Source organism: Triturus cristatus, chromosome 12 (genome assembly GCF_964204655.1).
Source record: "Triturus cristatus chromosome 12, aTriCri1.1, whole genome shotgun sequence".
Taxonomy (NCBI): domain Eukaryota; kingdom Metazoa; phylum Chordata; class Amphibia; order Caudata; family Salamandridae; genus Triturus; species Triturus cristatus.
In genome coordinates this window covers 73,700,184-73,720,441 of record NC_140595.1, presented here as the reverse complement: position 1 = coordinate 73,720,441, position 20,258 = coordinate 73,700,184, and the positions used below count along the sequence as shown (strand labels likewise).

General features: G+C 44.3%; 1 protein-coding gene across 1 annotated transcript in view; it reads left to right on the top strand.

The window, feature by feature from the left end:
• The window catches only part of LOC146772571 (disintegrin and metalloproteinase domain-containing protein 10-like), an 83,023-nt gene that overhangs the window by 51,521 nt on the left and 11,244 nt on the right, over positions 1-20,258 (top strand). Inside the window, exons 7-11 of the mRNA XM_085636924.1 lie at positions 821-913; positions 6,972-7,140; positions 12,953-13,122; positions 16,104-16,275; positions 19,705-19,849. Coding sequence (XP_085493050.1) covers positions 821-913; positions 6,972-7,140; positions 12,953-13,122; positions 16,104-16,275; positions 19,705-19,849 — 749 coding nt within the window. The remainder of the gene's footprint in view (positions 1-820; positions 914-6,971; positions 7,141-12,952; positions 13,123-16,103; positions 16,276-19,704; positions 19,850-20,258) is intronic.

The following is a 20,258-nucleotide window of genomic DNA, read 5'->3' as shown; positions in this document are numbered from 1 at the left end:
TGGTTTCGGCCGATTCGAATGTTTACTAAGATCTAAGAGCCAATCAGAATTGCGCTCGCGCACGCCACCGTACGCGTACGGTAAGCTTACGGTAAGCGTACCGTAAGCTGGCTCAGATATATATATTGATTTAAAGGCTATTTTCTCAGAATCTACTGAACAGATTTACACCAAACCTACAAAAGGCACTTCCTTGACCTGAGGACTACCTCTCTGCCAAATTTCAAGTAATTCTGTTCAGCCGTTCGGGCTGTAGCCCTGTCTAAAGGTCCTATGGAAAAATGCATGGGAAAAACGCGTTTTGGGACCCCCCTTTTATCTCAGCCCCCGCTTGACGAATCCTCCCGAGACTTTCAGGGTAGGAGCGGAGCGTAGCGCCCCACCTATTTTGAGAAATTCGCGAGGATTCGTCGACCGGCGCCAAAGTTATTCAAAATAGAATGTTGCGGATTTCCTATGGAAAAGGGGTCCTAACTATAACTATAACTGGAAAAAGAGTTTTTCTTTTTATTGTCGCAGATTACAAAGGTGCCTGTGCAAAAATCTTTACAAGCAAGTGCCCAGCCTGACACGTTTCGACTGCCCGACGGCAGTCTTGATCACATGTAATATATACACACATATACACACACACACATCATATATATATATATATATATTGAGAGAGAGAGAGGTAAAAGTAAAGCAAGTGTTTTGCAAGACTAAAACAATTCCCTTATTTCAGCAATTTCTGAGCTGTCTGATATTGTATTTACAGTTCAGTGGGAGTCAGTGTTTGCCTTCAGTGTCTAAATGACATTTGCTTAATTTCTTTACACAGATTGGTGGCTTATTGCAAACCGTCAACACGATCTACGAGAAGGCAGACTTTGATGGTATCAAACACATCAACTTCAAAGTGAAAAAGTTAGACGTAAGTAGGTGTCTGTAGAGTGGGACTGATATATACTCCTGGTGTGAGGTCTGTGGACATGTCTCAAGATGGGCACATTTCAAATCATTCTCAGCTAGCAGTCAGCACTCTGGATGACGTACTCCAGCCCTGGAAGCAAATCTCACACCCAGTTCTGGCGTGAAGGTTTTCTTTTACGTTTTTAGGATCTGTCAGAACTTTACAGATACAACAGGTCTTGTAAATCTGGCTACCTAGGGACTTATTAAAAGTTGTTCTTTAAATCCGACAGGGGCTTAACAAGTGTTAATGGCCTCTTTGAAAGTACATGTCCCAAGGTAACTCTGTGTACCTGTTGCTTTTCACCCAGAAATCAGCCACAGAAATGAGAAATAACCATCAGAATTGGAGTTCTGGTTTTATTGGTTATTCCTCAATCTTGAAGGGCCCCTGTAGGTCCACTTTGGAACTCACCCATGGAGTTATTGATCCAACCTGTAGTGGATAATCTGGCAGGGAGGGGCCAGAGTTATCACACCGTGTAATACCACCAATAGAGATTGACTACAAGTAATTTATTAAACTCAGGGCTTAGTTTGTGCCAGGGGTCGGCATCAGCGGGGACCAGTGGGGACCAGTTTTGTTCAAACAGAGAGCAACAGGGAGAAAGTTAGGAAGAAGAGTTAGATAAGAAAACTTTATAAAGAAATAAAGCAATGATGAAAAAGATCTCACTACATTGAGCTAATGAGCGCAGAAGTGTATGATGGTGAAGAAATTGGCATGTGATGCGTCAAGATGACTTGGCCGTAGTATTTTGCAGGGCTAGACTGGAAACCAAAATCAGTCCTGGCAAAAAATGTTCAAACCAACCACACATCCCTTTAGCTTAGCTTATTTATATCCTTACACATCTTCTTTTTAAGGAGCTTCTTTTTTCTTTAGTTAGTCACTCCATGAGAGGTTGTGTGTTTTCCAGCTTTCTTCCTCTTGCTTTGCCACTGCCGCGTGCCATGCACCCCACCCCCGCTCTGTGTTGCTCTTTGCTTCTTTTGTTTTCTTTCCGCCAAATATTGCTATCCTCCTCAAGTGCTTCTTTCCCGCAAAACAACCTGTGCTCTTTGTCGGTCTCCCCTTCAAGTGCTTTCAGTGGTTGAAGTGGGCGGGATCGGAGGGGCACGGTGTGCCCATACTTTTGTAATTTAAGGAAAACTTTTGCTTACTTTCTGTGAAAAGATAACCTTGCCTGGACTGTTAATTAAGAGAGTTGAAATACCTCAGGGGCAGTGCAAGGCAGGGAGTCTTCTGTGCTGTGAAACCGATGGCGGGCAGGCAGCTAAATGAGTCTTCTTGCCAGGGTGCCTGCTGCCTGACAGAAATGTAAATGTTTACAACAGGTCACTCTGCAAATGTAAAAGGAGCTCGGAAACTGGTATTGGCTTTGATTAATGGAATCACTTGATACTTGCTGATGACACATATGTATTCTTTTTGAGTGGTATTGGAAAGGAATTCCCAGCTGAGCTTGGTATGCCCCGAACTATTCTCCACTGCTCCAACCAGGATTTAATCCCGTGGATCTCTGCTTACCGCCGGTCCTCTGCAGTGCATTAACTAATAGAGGTTTCATAAAGGACGATAGTGCATTTCCCACTGATTAACTGAACTTGCATTTATTTTACATTTAAGCTGTGGTATTTTATGTGTGCTTACCTGAAGGTGAAAGACCGAAAAAAGTTACAGAATATTTTGTTCTTTTAGCCACACCGTGGACCCCGCCCCCACGCTTTCTCGCCCCGTCCCCATTGTGCACGACATCACAGTCCCCTGACATTTTTTAAATTCACGTTGACCGCTGTGTGCCTTCTTCCCACACACCTCTCCTCCAATGCTGCCTGCAACACTCTCTCCATCGTGTGAGGCCCTGCTCCTTGTTACTGGTTCCCTTGCGCGCTTCCACACCTTCAGGACACCCTCTGCTTCCAGTATCTGCATTGCTTTTCCATCGTGTGCTCCCCCAGGCCTGGTGCTCTGTACTGCTCTCTCCCTGATGCGCTTCTCCTACTGCAAACACCCCCCCCCCCTTCCACAGTGCTCCTTGTTAGTCTGCCTTCTGGAAAGCACCCCCACCCTCCATTGCAGTCCCCTTGTGTGCTTTCCCAATGCAGACACCCTCCTCTTGCTTTTTGTTGCTCTCAGCCTTGTGTGTTTCTCTCCCTTGTGTGCTTCTCTCCCCTTGAAACCACTACCCACCACCTGCACTCCTTGTTGCTTTCTCCCAGCTCGGCTTCGACTCGTACTTCCGCCTCGTTGTCCCTCAACATCCTTGCTTCTCTTTCCATTGCCTGCTCCCCCCTTAGAGAACTCAACTGCCCTCCTGTGCTACCTAGGAACAGCCGCCCCACAGACACAGCATTGGCAAAGTCAAAACGTCTAAAATAGAGGCCTATTGGCTTTGCCAAAGCTTGCCACATCGGTCTCCAGCTACTCAGGGTTTATGGCATCAGGCACAGCAGGAGCAAAAGAGAGAGAGAAGGAGAGACAGAAAGAAAGAGAGAGAGAGAGAACGAGAGAGAGAGAGAAAGAAAGAGAGATATCAATGACTTTCAAACAAGTAGAAAGGAAGGGAAACTGGTTTGAAAATTTTGCCAGGCCTGCTTTTGATTCCCAGACCAGCCCTGCCAGGTACTGCTGCATTATAGCAATAACCAACATTAACATAGTTCCAAATTGTTGGAAGTTAGTTCTGACCATCTGAGCCACCCGGATTTTTCACTTTTTGAACACCTAATTGTGGAGCTTTTACTGTGGGGGAGCCTCATAAGTTGGGACTCACCCACAGTGACTCATGATGAAAGAGACTGCATGTGGATTTTACTGGTGTCCCCCTGGTGAGGCTAGGCCGCTGCGCTGCATCCGGAGTAAGGGGCACTGGGCTGGTTACTTGCAGACATGTGTTTACATGCGTGTGCACACGTGTAGGGGCTGTGCGGGGGAGATTCCTGGCATGCACAGCCCAGGAGCAGGTACAGATAGAATGGTACGACAGAAATTATGCAGAGTTGGGTGGAGACATGGAATAGGCTTTATACTATAGGGAGACACATGTAAGGGAAAGTCAGTGTGCTTTACTCTTTTTCACTGAAGGAACACTCCATTATTCTCCTATGAAGATGGGGACCCAAGGGCCTAAAAATTCATTCCAGACACGCACCAAAGTACACTGTAACGTACGTAAGAAGTCATAGTTGTACTGCTTTTGGGTCATCCAGAAATGTCATATTCCTCTGACTCAGCTCATAACCAGAGCCCGGCTGGGTGTGACCCTGCCAGGGTAAATTAATGACCTTCGTCCCCAAACTGTAGCATTCCAAGGGTGAAGGTCTCCTCTCCAAGAGGGAGAGAAGGTGGGTGGAGCTGCAGGTTATCCATCAGCAGCTGTTACCTGGTGCCAGGCACCAAGCTGCTCTGGAGAGAAGGCAGCAAGGGGGGAAGGGAGCTTTTCAGAGACCATGTGGCAGGAGACCCCTGGATGACGCCATTTTGAACTATCCCAGAGGCCTGGGTAGGAAGGAGGGAGCAGGGGCAGAGAAGTGATGTGTCACTACCTGATAGGGCAAGCTGAGCCTTCCTGCCAGCCCCCTCCAAATTCTTTTAAAAGGTCTTGCACAGGAAGAGGAGCTCTCTCTGGGGTGTGGTCTGCTGAGGAAGACTGGTGCTGGAGCCTGGCGCCATGGGCAGTTTTAAGGAAGAACCCCCTGACTGTCCCAGGACCCTGAATTGCCCCAAAAGGGGAGTCCAGGAACAGTGCGCAGAAACCTGGGCGTCGGTGCAAGGAGAAGAGTGACCTAGGAGGAGAGCCAGGAGAAAGGCTGGCGCAGGGAGCCAGTGAAGACAGCTCCCTGCCGAGTTCACCCTCCTTGAGAACAGGAGGGCAAAAGAAGGTGCTCACGGTGGCTGGGGCACGCCACTAGGAGCAAGAAGAGGCCAAAATGCTGCAAATTGGCTGTCTGGGGGCCAAGATACGCCACCAGAAGGTAGGCGACCTTTGACCTCGGAGAGGACCGATGACGAAGCGCGTGGGGCTCCGCCACCGGTCCAAGATGTGCCCCCGGGGTGGGTGAGGTCCCAAGTGCTGCCTCCAGAAGAAGTAAAGTCGAGGAGCGCCATCGCGCTCCCCGTGAAGTTGCCAAACAGGGGTGCCAGGAGCCCACCCTGGCCCCCGATGGTATTGGAGAAAGGGGAGCACCGTCGCCCCCTCCCCTCGCCAGAGAAGAGAAGCTGGAGAGCACTGGCGCGCTCCCCGTGAAGTCTGCCTATGGGGCCTGGGACCCCAACTCCGGGCCCCTATGCCGAAGACCTCCCGGGGGGGCCAGAATCCCCAACTCCGGGCCCCAGTGTGTGCCGTGAAGGAGGGGTACTGCTGCCGCACTCACCTGCAACAGGAGGAAGGTGGGGGGGTGCCGTTGCATTCTCCCCCGAGGTCCGGCCGGACCAGCAGTAGTCTTCATGACCAGAACCGAGGTGCCAGTTCCCGTGGCAGCACAAGAGGGTGTTGGCCAGACAGGAAGCAAGCGGGAGCTGCTAGGGGTGGGCTCCCCGAGTGGCTTCCTAGCCCGCCTGCAGTGCGGAGTTACCAGGTGGGACGGGGACCCCAAAGAGCAAGGCAGCCGGAGCGGCCAGGGGTGGGCTCCCCGAGCGGCCGAAGAGTTCTCACCTGGCCACGGGGTCCGGGTGGGACCGGACCCCCACTGATGGGCATATGTGGCACAGGGCCGCCATCGTGAGCAGCGCAGTTCTCTCCAGAGCAGCGGGAGAGTCGCTCATCTAAATGCGAGAGGTGGAGGAAGAGCTCCCCATACTGCTTTGCAGAGCCTAGACAGGCCTGCATGGAAACAGGCCCGTGTTCCACGTGTGGTGGCCCCAGGAGGACGGGGTCACCACCAGGTGTGTGCCATGGTGCCGGGGGAGCTGCAGGAGCAACACAGTCTCCCCCAGCATGAAGATGTGAAGTCCCCCCCTAACTCTCTGGGGGACGTGAAAGAAATAACCCCTCAAGGGCTCAGCTGTGCGTCAATAGCATCCTAGAGCAGGAACTTTTGTTCTTCAGCTGGGGGGGCGTTAGGGACTGCACCAATGTTATTTCTTTTGAGGGACTGAAAGTCACATGTGTAATGTGAAGTCATAAGCAAAGTGGGGTTTTGTTACTGGACATTCCTGCTAGGGTGTCTGGCGTACATGCTTAATCCTGTGATTATAACATTGAGGCCTTTTAGGGGCTGTAATTGCAATGTGTTATTATCAGCTATGATAAGTACTGTCATTTTAAGTGATGCCTAAACATGTATCCTTGCCGCTGCATTAGGTGAAGAACAAGCCAGACTGTTAGCCCCTAAGAAGTAGAGGTGTATAATGTATGGTCACTGTGAGATGCTCAGTCAGGGTTATGTGTCACCATGGCAGCTGTGTCCATTTTAAATGCTTATTGAGATAAAGGGGGTGGGTCGCCACTGGGTTGGTGCCAGTGGGCAAGGCCCTCACTCCATGTTATATTCAACCCAGTGCATTAGGGGGCAAGATGATGTGCATACATGGGAGTGGTGGTACTAGACCCCACCCCCCGCGGGAGGGGTGGGAATGTTATGCAATGTCACAAACTAATTCTAACCGCTTATATATATTTGTAAATTGTTGCATAGTATTAAGTAGTGAGTGTTTATTAAATGTATTCTTCCTTTTATAAAGCAAAGTACAGACTGGACAATCAATTATTGAGTGTTATTTCTGCGTACTGGTAAATGGCGATTACTAGCCCACACCACCTCCCTTGAGTAAGCCTTAGACTGCTCTGCAACGTTACCCTCTAAGAGTCAAATGCTACAATGGGGTGTTTGGTTCCCAGTGAAAGACAAATGTAGTCGTGTTATTTGTGCAGGCCTCACAAGTACTGCCTCGTTTTCCAACACAAATAAACAAAATGCAAACGAAAGATCAGACCCACACGATGTGTTTTTTCATGAAAGGACTAGCACACGGTTGTCAGTTGGATGCTTCTTATTAACCCTGTCCAAACACATAGATATATACAGACAGGAATCCGAAGGACCCCACGCACTCCCCACTGGTGGGAGTTGAAAAGCTCCTGGAGCTGCACTCGGAGCGGAACTGGAACAGCTACTGCCTCTCCTACCTCTTCACCAACAGGGACTACAGCGGGGTCATCGGGCTCGCCTGGGAAGGAAAAGTGGGTAAGTGGCATCTCCAGACCACTGCTTGTGTAGTAATTACCTTTATTCAGTGCGCCGCCATTAGCGGAGCCTCCTGACAAAGATTCAGTAAGTTCCTCCCCTCCTTCACTTCTGGAAAGAGCGGCATAGCCCTCTTCACGCAACAGTTCTTCCCTGTTTAACTTTGTGACACAGAAAACATACTGTGACTGTGGAAGAGATTCCTCAACCTGTATTACCTTCCCTATAGCTCCCACTTTTCTGCAGCACACTCCGGCAATTTAGCTTAAATTTTGTGCTTTTCTTAAATCGCTCTAAATTCTTAGCACTCGCCCATAAGATATAGAAAATGTTCTTTTCCAGAATCATAGAGTACATGGTGGATTATTGCTATTTTAGGGCCTTATTACGAGTTTGTGTGGTGGTCCCTGGATCACCAGACTTTGGTGGTTGGACCGCCACTAGACCACTGCGTCCACAGAGGATCCTGTATCCCGCGGCGGTGGCACAGTGGTCAGGAAGAGCACTATGCTGGGGGTGCCGCTGCAGCACCACCAAGCATATCACCAGGTGCCTCACTGCCAGCCTTTCCATGTTGGTGAGCCGGCCATGGAAAGGATGGCGGTGAGGCAACTCAGGGGACTCTTACATGGCTCCCTGTCACCTCTGTGCATGGGGGTGTTTGCAGGGGGGGCACAACATATTTGTGCACCCCCATGTTCCTGCACAGGAAGGAATGCACAGCATGGTACACTTCCTTCCTGTGCAGGAATGTGCTGCGACGTTCCCATTGCAGTGCCTATTACGGCTCTCCTATGAGCCTTTAAACAGGCATGGCCGTGGAAGTGCAGCAGCACAACCGCCCAACTTGGATTCAAGTCTGAGTCCGACGGGCGGTGTGTGCATGGCTTTGGCAGTCCTCGCGTGGAGCGCTGGCGTGGCACTCCGCGAAAGGACCACCAAAATCATAATAAGGCCCTTAGACTGAGGGTCCCAATTTGAGCTATTTTAATAGAAAGATGAGTTAGGGTTTTGCTCTATAAGTAACCTTACATAGAAATATATTTGCATACTGTGGACAGTGTACTCGACTGTGAGGAGGCAGTGAGACTTAAACAAGACAGGCCCTCTCAAAAGGCAAAACAAAATCTGGGCGTGCCTCTTGCATGATACTGTCAACAATCTCAAGGAGTGAAGTACTGTCCTCTGGGAATGTTGTGTGTGATCTGAAAGTTAGAAGTTGGAACTACTACAGGTCCAAGTCTGATTCCCATCCTACAGACATCAAAACATTCAATGGCTGATAGGTTGGGTGTCAGAATTTCAACAACAAAAACATTGTGCTGCCCACATGCCCTGGCAAAAACACTGAGGACCGAAATATTGAGAGTGTAAGTGCATATAGCCAAGTATAGATTTACCATTTTCAACTCCATATGTATGCAGCTGTAGATCTATATTTCATCAAGATACATAGACGTGGAGTTAAGTAAACCTCAACAATGTTCACCAGTGCTTCGGTTATTTGTAAACGTTGAAGCAACAGTACTAAGGGCTATTTACTGTCAGGGTACATATGGATTAACATGCTTGTGGTCAAATTGTCACACTAAGCCTGACTCATGCATATTCATGAGGTATGTAGCAGCCATAGGCATGGTGGCAGCTGCTATGGGTGTGGTAGGGGTTTTGTGAACCCCCTGCTTTAGCAGCTACGGGGGGGGGGGGGGTTCTTTATGGACCTCTTGTGTCTGCAGTGCTGCGGACATTAGCTCATAATTAACTCTTTAGGGCAATACCAGTGTGAGTGAAGTGGACGAAGAATATCAATTTATCTAAATGGGGGGAAAAGAACGCAGATGATAAAATAGTAGAGCGAGCGTAAGCAAAGACCAAAGGGTGATAAGAAGGAAGGATGAATGGATGGACGGAAGATGAAAGGATGGGCAGGTGGATGGACGGCTGAAAGGAAGAATGGACAGCAGAGAAAATGGAAAGGCGAGAGTGAGAATAGATGGATGGGGCTAAAGGATCAACTAATGGTCCTATGGATTTATGGATGAATGTATGGATGGCACGGTGCATGGATGTTCGGATATATGCATGTTTAGATGATGGATGTGTGAACGGATGGTTGGATGGAGCGGTCCATGGACTAATGGGATAGTGAATGACTGATTGGTGGATAAAAGAATGAGTGAATGACAGGGTGGAAGGGTGAAATGGTGGATAACAGCAGGTGGATAAAAGAGCGTAAGAATGAATGGCTAGATGCTTGGATAAAAGAATGAAGGAAGCTCGTTTAGGGAGAGGCAGGCTTCGCTTGCAAGGTGCCATCAGCGCTTTGGTTCAAAGTGGAGTATATTTTAGTTTTCTGTCTGCTTTGGGGTACCTCTCAGCGGGGAGACTTTATTTGGAAGAATGTACACTTGAAATGTTGTTGTGTGGAAAGCGTTTTGGCGTCGTGTGAGTTGCCAGAGCGGTGTGTGTAAAATCCATGTAAACCTGCGCAAGTGTCGAATGTAAACATGTCTAGAACGTGTACAGTATAATACAGCAGTTTATTGTCTCGCAAACCTACATACTGCTGTTTGCACCCAGATCACCCCCTAAAACCTGGGTATATTTGAGATGTAATAAATAACATAACATTGTGCTAGTTACTCGCTGACGATCACCTGCACTTCACTGCATGACCGCTAGGCGGCAGTGTTTCCTTTAGATTGTTAACTAACACCCTTATGCATCAAGCCAAAATCCAGTCGGTAAAATACCGATTCCTTATTAGCTCCCGATATTAAGTAAAAAATACCCAATCCCAATGCATCAACCCAAAAGCAGAAATCGGTATTTAAGGAATCCTTAAATAGCGATTCTTTAAATAGGGATTCTTTAAATACCGATTCCTTAAATAGCTCTTGCATTTAAGGAATCCCAAAGTGAGATTCCTTAAATGCAATGCATCAAAGTTAAAAAATTAGCGATTTCGCTAATAAGGGGAGCAAATTACCATGAAGATGAACTGCATGGTAATTTGCAAAAACTTTGAAAAATGCACTTTTGTGCATTTTTCAAAGTGTCATGTTGCGCACACACATGCCCTTAGAGCATGTGTGTGTGCAACATATGTGCACATATCATTTTCAGGGGTGCAACAGGGTGTCCTTTTGACACCCTGGCACCCTTGAAAGTGCTCCAGCTATTAGCGATTCGGTAATACCGAATCGCTAATACAGAATGGCTTTACATTCATTCCTATGGGCCTCCAAGCCCATAGGAATGAATGGGTAGGTATTCCTTATTACCGATTCGGTATTACCGATTCGGTAATAAGGAATGTTAAGGAATCGCTATTTGAATAGCGATTCCTACATGCATAGCCTTTTGCTATTCCTTATTAGCGATTCCTTATTTTTCGCTAATAAGGAATCGCAAATGCTAATGTTGATGCATATGCCCCAATATTCGTGTTTTATTCATGGTAGGATTAGCTTCGTTTACGCCTTCCATGGCAATGTGCAGCTTGCATTTTACGATTTGAGGAAATATTTGGAGGTTGTCCCTGATTTTAATGTTGCATTCCATTGGCGCATTTATATAGCGCTTACTTTTGATTAATTTTTTTTTAGGTTGGTGAGAGAAGTGGTGGTGAGGTCTGTTGGGATAGGCTTTGAAACTGTCATCCCATATCTGAATGTGGTTGTGAGATGTGCAGAAGAGGTCATGGTGTGCAGCTAGTCGGGTCCGGAATTGGTGGCATACTGAGTCTTCTGATTGGCCAGCATCATGTGACAGATCTTAATGGTGGACTTCTGAGTCCTCTGATTGGCCAGCTGCATGTGACAGATCTTAGTGGTGGACTTCTGAGTCCTCTGATTGGTCAGCTTCATGTGACAGATCTTACTGGTGGACTTCTGAGTCCTTCTGATTGGCCAGCAGTATGTGGCAGATCTCTTAAGTTATTTTATGCCTATTCAATTGGTGATGAGTGGTTTATTACCAGTACATTACTGGGTAATGCTTATAGCTCATAGCAGATATGTCTTATCTGAGTAGAGGATTAAGCTACAGTTGGCCGCTAATAGTTGAGTCGTATGGAATTAGTATTAGTGTGGGTCAGAAGGGTTCTATATAAATTGACTTTACTGTATAATATCCAGGCTAAGTATAGATTAGTGTTTTAAGCTTACCCTATAGAAAGTAGTGCGCTGGTTGGGTTGCTCCATAGCTGTGGGTTGTAAACTAGACTGTACTCAAAGTGGCAATTATCCTTCTGAATTCCATCCAATGGTTGGGGGAAGATGTTATCTTGTAAGTAGCCTTATTTCGACTGTCTTCTGAAGTATATATGCTCGTACGCTCTTCGAATCTTAGCTTGTAGTCAGTTTCAGAAACTTGTTGCTTGTACTGAGAAAGCTCTGTCTCCTATAACTTTCTCATGATGACCTGTGCAGTGTCCTGTTCTGTTTGTATTCCTTTAAATGAACTCATTGGTGTAGTAGTCCTTTTCGTTCGCAGTTTCTGTGGATAGGTCAGAGCGCCTTGGACATTTCCTTTCTCGCTATAGCTAGCCAGGGAAGCGACTGCAAGACTAGAGTCATGCGTTCCCATGGGTAAAGGTGGAAAAGGGGTCTTTCAAGTAGTTGTATTTTGCATATGATGAATCCTGGTTTGTCAAGGTAGAGGCCGCAAGCATGGTCAAGCTTTAAGATTACGAGTGTGAGGATAGCTTGTAGCTTTAATTGGGATCCAAGGTACGGGAAGATGCGACACAGTGTTTTCATTGTATCGAAGGCACTTTTTGTGATGGTGATGTTGGCACGTGATATCAAGGATAGGTCTGAATCAGTGGTTACCCTAGGTTTCGGACTTCCCCTAAAGTTATTGGAAGGGCCTCTAGCTCCTTGGGCCATATGGCTGTAGGCTGGTATTTTTGCCATTGTCCGCAGCTCGTGATCTATGTCTATATGTTGTAGAGCTTTTACGTCGTTACTCATCATCCATGTGTTTCGGACTCAAAGGCAGTCATCGAGGTTTGAGTTCTATAGGTCTTTAGAGTGATTTGTATGTCATCTGCATAGTTGAACAGATGAGGTTGAATAATTTAATCAGGGTTGTGAGGAGGTTAGATAGATGGGGAATATTAGAGGGGATGTGATGGGCCACAGTGTTGAGTACTTAGTAAACAACGAGGGGGACAATGAGGGCTTGATAAAGGTCCACCGTACTTGCCCTGGGTAGAACTAGAAGACAAAAGAGTTACGGTGTTCCTGGGTGGAACTAGAAGACAAAAGAGGAACACCGGATCTCTTTTGCCCACAGTGTTGAGTGCAAGGGCAAGGGGCCGACGTGAAAGGTGATAGGTAAATCACACTTTGCTTGAAGCAATCCATTTTAGAACATTTTCATCTATTTCGAGATGATGGAATAGTTATAGTAGCGTGTCGTGATAGACATTATGGAATGCAGCTGATAAATCCAGAAGGAATAGAGCAACAACTCTATTGTTGTCCACTGTAAGCTTTAGTCATCCCAAAAGGATACTCTTTTGGGATAACTAAAGCTTACAGTGATGGCTGACTGTGCGTCTCTGCCTGATCTGAAGCCGAACTTGTTCATATCTTTACACTAGATCGCAGCTCTATATTCTACCTAAGTAAATGTTGAAAGATCAATAATTTATAAAAGTTGTGTCAAGGTTGCACACTTCAAAGTGTTATTAAAAATATTGTAAAATAACACTGATTTTGCTCCTTTTCGTTAGGTATATGAATTGTAAACGTCTACATTTAGCGATATGTTGACCTGAATTTCATGTCATTTACTTCTTTAGGTGACTATGGTGGAATTTGTTCAAAAAATACCAACTTTAGGAATGCAATGAAGAATGAAGCCTCACTGAACACGGGACTGGTCACCGCGCAGACTTTTGGTCAAGCGTTGATTCCCAGGGTAATCGCGATAACGTGGGCGCACGAACTTGCCCACAGCTTGGGGGCTCCCGTAAGTGCCTTTGACAGATTGCCATTTATACATTTGTTTTATCAGGCCATACTAATATATGCAACAATTGCAAAAAAAATACACTCATGTCTTGAAGTATTTTCCCAAGTCCTTGAAGAGGGAATATCCCACTACATTACTTTCTGACTTCCTGAACACAGTCTTTACTAAAACTGCCATCAAGTTTACAGAAAATATACTGTTCTCTCCACTCGGTCCTGCATCACTAACAACAGTAAGCATTCCAGAATGTTCTTATGTTTGATGATGCCTGATTGGGTTTTGAGATCTACTTTGACATCGTTCGCAAGATGACCCGCGCCATGTTGAATTCCTATAATGAAGAAACCAACGTACTCGCCGTACAAATAAAAAAAGAGCTTTTCCTAAACCCATGATTTTTTCATCATTTTTACTTGACATAATCTTTTCCTCCCAGGACTGGCTTTAGCATCGGTGGCGCCTGGTGCGACAATCTTTTTTAGCGCCCCGCTCCCCCATGACCTCCTCCTCAGATTCCCTCACGACCACCCGGCAAAAGTGCCCCTCATCTCTCCATAGCCCCTCTCTTTCATACATTTAATTTGTTGTAAAGCGCTGGTCAAGGCTGGCTTTACTAATCCACTCAGCTATCCACTTTAAATACAGATCTGTTCCTTGCAGCAGGCATATTAACTCTCTGCGCTACCTTATGGTGAGGCAAAACTGCCACTGGTCAAAACACTGATCTTTCGCTCTAGCAGGAATATTAATCACAGGAGTTATCTTGACATTTTTATTGCTGGCTAAAATCTGGATGCACAAGGAACTCTGCATCAGCTGCTTACAAATTGTAAGTTATGCTAAACACAGCACCCCCACCTGAGGTCAGTGCCACCCCTCCAGGTCATCGCCCAGTGCGGCCGCACACACTTTCACAGCCTGGAAATAGTTTTGTACTTTTGAAGTGAACAAATGATTTATGCTTTTATTTACTGGAAAAAATATAAATCCTGATTTAGCAAGTTTTTTTTGCAAGCCTTTTTTTAAAAATACAGGCCTCAACAGTAAGCGTGCTCAATCAACACAAATAATGAAATATAGGACAACAAATTACTGGCCAGGTGGCAAATTTAGGGTATGGGAACATCATGGAGGGGAGAAGAGGAAGCAAGTGGGGGAAAACCAGTGGCAAAATGTAAGAGACTTGTGGAGAAAGTAAGCGAGAGGTGGCAGTAAGAGGGGCGGAACCAGAGAGAAAAGGTTAGAGGCTGGGTAGAAATGAGAGGTTAATCGTGATTGGAGAGTAGATGCGGATGTAAAGACACTGAACCAGAAAGAGACAGGAAGAGCCTGGCCTTTGGGAAAAGGGCTGAGGCAGTGCTTTGAATGGGCCAGTACTCACAGGTACTGAGTACTGGCACTTCTTATTTTTATCACTGTTAATACCGGCACTTCGCTACTGGCTAGGAGAGTACCAGTACTCATGAAAGGTAAGCTCATTGGCTGATAGTGCTGGTGAGCACTGGGCTGTCCGAGAAGAAGCTGTCTCTGAAAGCACTTCTGTAGTCCTTAGCTCAGCCGCTTTTGTGTACATGTCTCCTTGTTTCTTTGTGAGTGTGCGCGCTTGAGGATATACAGCATTGTGAAAAACAACAACAAATAACGGTATGATATTATGAAGTTGCAAATATTACAAAACAAGGAAAATTTTAACATATTATCCTGTTTGGCTTTAATTTTGTGTAATGATGTAACCTGTTTTGTTAACATAAATGCATTTCTGTTGTGTTTTGATATGTGCTTTAACTGGTATAGAAGTCAATATGCATCATCATATCTTGGCCTTAGCCCTTCCCATAGCCCCGCCCACTTGCCACACCTCTAGCTCATTTTAATGAGTACCTGCATTTATTTTTTCCCATTTAACGCACTGATAATACCCACAGGAATCACCATTTTTTTTCATCTGACATCACTCTATTTTTTGTCCATCCCCCTTCCAGGGTGTTCTCATACATGTCATTGTTTTATCAAATAAAGGGATGTTTTTTCTTCCCACGCAGGCTCTGTGCTCTTCTTCCACATATTAGCCTGGCAGTCACTGGATTTGGTCGGCAGAACATCCAGATATTCAGATCCGGTACCCAACAGAAAGCATTAGAGAGAACTCCTCAAGACATCAGGCAGTACCCTGTACACCCCTTTAAACAGCTCAGATATTGCATTTTACCAAGCTTACAACAGTATGCTTGATTAACAAAACAGTGAACACTAGATGTGACTGCACACGTGAGATGTGATAGCTAAGTGGATGTTGCTGTGCACACAATAGCCTGTTCCACTAGGAAACAACACCCAAAATCCTATAGAACATTTTCGGTACTAACACTAAGTGCATTTCTTTCTGATTTAGATTTTGGGGGATGCATTCTGTGTCACAATGTGCATATAGTGAGGAGCCTGTGATGATATCCCATCTGCCTGATTACTAGTGCATTAGGATGGAATTATAATAAGGTAGCGGATATCGCCACCTCACACGAATATGTGACGTTACAACGCGATCATTTAGATCGCAGTACGTTACATCACGGTTATTACAACGCAAGTCGTTACAACGACTTGCACTGGATGGCGCTCTACACTAAGGAATAGTATGATTTACTATTCCAACTCCAGTGTGTGTAACAGTAGAGAATGTGTTGTAATAGTAAATCATACTATTCCTTAGTGTAGAGCGCCATCCAGTGCAAGTCGTTGTAACAACTTGCGTTGTAACGACCGCGATGTAAATGTATCGCGGTGTAACAACCGCGTTGTAAAGGTCGCTCGCCCCTTACACGGAGTCCCCTTCTGCCAATCTCTAAATCAGGCCCAAAATCTCTAATCTGCAGTAATGTATTTGGATCTTTTGATGAACAAAATGAGGGTTTTCGGAATAATATAATTGGGGCTCGTGGCTGTTTCGTCCTCTAATATTTTCGTTTTGCCGATTTTAGCACGATAGAAGCAAGGAGTGTGAACCATTTGAGACTGGCGACAAAGAAGGCAATTACCTCATGTTTCCTTACGCGGTGGACGAAACTCAATACAGAAGCAATTGGTTCTCACCTTGCACAGTGAACTTCATTGGAAAAATACTCAATGCAAAGAAAGACCAGTGCTTTGTTGGTGGGTGGAATTTCATTAACTGTGATTTTGCTCCACATCAGTTACACATTTTGACCTCCAAATAATCCCACATGCGAAGCTTTGTTATTTTTCTCTAATACACTGAGGCTCCCATACTTAGTCACTCAAAATTCTTGATTAAGCAGAAATAGCAGTTTACATCCGAATAGGGAATTAAAAGTACATTTCAGATGAATTTTGCATGCAGACTAAACTCGATGTTTACTTACTTAACACTGAACATATGTACGTATTAACACTGCATTGTACTTCAGCCTAAGGTCCTTTTATGATATCGTCTATTTATTATATTCCAATCGATTGTAATGTTTTAATTAATCAAACAATAAAATTACCTCAGAACTCAACTCAACGTTTCCTGGGACACATTTGCTAGCTCCACTCTGGCAGAATATTTTTCCAGAAATTCTGCATTCGATAAGTGGCATCTCAGAAATAAATAGATAACTCTGAATCTCATAATTTCCCAAAAACATATTAGTGATAGAATTAGATATGGAAATACCACACTGGAAAGGGTTTCTGCTATCATATGAAGTTTTAACGTGCAATAATACAATGCTATATCGATGATAGGTGTATTGTCCACATAGGTGGTTGTGAAGTTAAGAATATTGTCTGTACATTCTGATGTATACTTAACTAGCAGACACCTATTATGCAGCTACTATGCACTTGATTTATTCTTTTCACTTAGTAGAAAAGTCTGGAGGGTGAGAGCAGGGTCAGGAACGTGTCGCGGTATGACAGCTAGAACTAATTCTGACCTAGCCCTTCAGGCCTGTAAGAAGCCCCATTCTGTGGAGTAAATGGCCTCTGGTAGGAGTGTTCTTCAGATGTACATCATTTCATTCTCATTAACATAAGGAAACATTTTTTTATGTGCCATTGCAAGAGGAGGGTATAACAGTCAGTAGTCTATCACAAAATTGTATTATAAAAATATTGTAGTCAGAATATCGACAATAGAGGTGAGTTTAAATTAACTGTTCTTAACTCCGTAAATATATACTGCTGAAATAAAAATATTTCTAAGTTAAGTCCAATTATATTAAATCCAATTTTTAATATATATATAAATATGAATATATTTCGCGAAGATTCGTCAATCGGCGCCAAAGTTATTGGGAATAGAATGTTGCGGATTTCCTATGGCAAATAGGTCCTAACTATAACTACCTACTGGCAACCACCAGTAGGTAATATATATATATATATATATATATATATATATATATATATATATATATATATATATATATTACCTACTGGCGGTCGCCAGTAGGTAGTTATAGTTAGGACCACGTTTCCATAGGAAATCCGCAACATTCTATTTTGAATAACTTTGGCGCCGGTTGACGAATCCTCGCGAATTTTTCAAAATAGGTGGGGCGCTACGCTCCGCTCCTACCCTGAAAGTCTCGGGGGGATTCGTCAAGCGGGGGCTGAGATAAAAGGGGGGTCCCAAAACGCGTTTTTCCCATGCATTTTTCCATAGGACCTTTAGACAGGGCTACAGCCCGAACGGCTGAACAGAATTACTTGAAATTTGGCAGAGAGGTAGTCCTCAGGTCAAGGAAGTGCCTTTTGTAGGTTTGGTGTAAATCTGTTCAGTAGATTCTGAGAAAATAGCCTTTAAATCAATATATATATCTGAGCCAGCTTACGGTGCGCTTACGGTACGCTTACCGTACGCGTACGGTGGCATGCGCGAGCGCGATTCTGATTGGCTCTTAGATCTTAGTAAACATTCGAATCGGCCGAAACCAGGAAGCGGCGGCCGCCATTTTCTCTCTCGCACTGAGAGTGATGATGAAAATACAAAGCACAAAAACATGTAAAGGGGCTGTTTAGACAGCTCCCACACACATAGCCATGTTGAGGGAGTCCCCAAAGATCCCCCAAGGCCAAAAACGGATTTTTTTTTTTCGCTAATTTCGCCGATTACGCTTACCGTACGCGTACGGTAAAAAATTATATAAAAAAAAAAATTATCCACACTCTCCCCACCCCGTGTGCAATTGGTGGCCGAAGGACCACCAATTGTGCATGGCTCATAACAGATGAGATAAACTATAATATTTAAAAAAAAAAAAATTAAAAAAAAAATTATCCACACTCTGTCCACCCCGTGTGCAAATGGTGCCCGAAGGGCACCATTTGTGCATGGCTTATAAAAATTACGAAAAATTAAAATATTACCTTTCAAAACGAAGTGCATCATATGTCCTCCATGTGCGCACGGTGCGCGAAGCGCATCGTGCGTACATGGCCCATCTAGCGTAACGTACGCGCACCGCGTGCCCACCGTGCGTGCACGGCACTAACTGCGTAAAGTGGGCGCGCGGTGCGCGAAGCGCACCGTGCGCGCACGAAACGAACTGCGTTAAGTGGGCGCGCACGCCACGAATGGCGTAAAGTAACTTGGCATTTAAAAAACCGTACAAATTCACTGAAAAAACCATAGGTTTCACACACGTTATAGTTAGGAATTAGCATTTAAAAAACCTTGCAAATTCACTGAAAAAACCATAGGTTTCACACATGTTATAGTTAGCGGAAATTTTACTGATAAAAAACCAATGAAATTCCCCCGTTATAGTTAGTGCAGGCAACTATAACTCACGCGACCGCAATCTTCTGCTGATGACATATGTGTCTTTATGAAAAAAAAATATTTGTAATATATGTATAGCTAAAAATGTATGGAAGAAGACATGGGCAAATAAGTGTCTAAATACAGTATTAGCATCAGCAGAGGATTGTGGTCGCGTGAGTTATAGTTGCCTGCACTAACTATAACGGGGGAATTTCATTGGTTTTTTATCAGTAAAATTTCCGCTAACTTCCGCTAACTATAACATGTGTGAAACCTATGGTTTTTTCAGTGAATATATATATATATATATATATATATATATATATATATATATATATATATATATATATATATATATATATATATATATATATATATATATAGTGGAAACGCATCAAGTTTGATGTTTAGACTCTTTGAAATAAATATACATATATATTTATATATATAGATATATATATAGATAGATATATACAAGTTAGCATTAGTGCATCAATACCTACCCATCAACATTTACCTTCATGATATTGTGATAATTGATACTCTGCCTAGGAATTTCTCTAGGACAATATTTTTGTACATGATATTATGATAGAACTGTGCCACTCTTTAACTGCTTCAGAAATTGCCAGACCACCATAATCACCCTTTCCTACATCCCTCACTTTACTAAAGCACAAAAATAAAAAGTCACAGGTGTTGTCTAGACATACGCATGCCCCGTTGATCTACAGTGTGGCATCCCAAGATCTATTCACTCTCTTTTTATAAGATCATTCTGTCTTACTAACAGTGTCCCCTTATTTTAGAAAGCGACCAGCCAATTTGTGGAAACAGGATTGTGGAAGAAGGGGAAGAATGTGATGTGGGAAGCAGTACCTCTGATCCTTGCTGCTTCGGTGCGAATGATGTCTCTGGATCTGAATGTAAATTACGGCCAGGAAAGACCTGCAGGTAAGGCATGAATAACTTATGACGTTCAAAAATAAGTTCTTATATTTAGCATAAAATCACAGATGTATTTTTAGGATTTAGAAGTTAGACCTACAGCTACATAAGCAAAACCCTACACATATCAACAGTATGCTCATTGATTACTCTTATTCACTGAGGGGCCGATTCACAGAACTAATCTGAGACAAAATCCTAATCTTACTACTTTTGGGATTCATAGAGGGCATTTAGTAGTAGTAAAGATAGGATTTTGTCTTAAATTAGGATTTTGTCTTAAGTTAGGATTTTGTCTTAAGTTAAATGTAAGTTAAACTTAAGTTTGTCTTAGGTCTTAAGTCAAAGTCCTATTTTAAGACAAAATCCTAATTTACCACAAAATCCCAACTTTACTACTACTAAATGCCTTCTG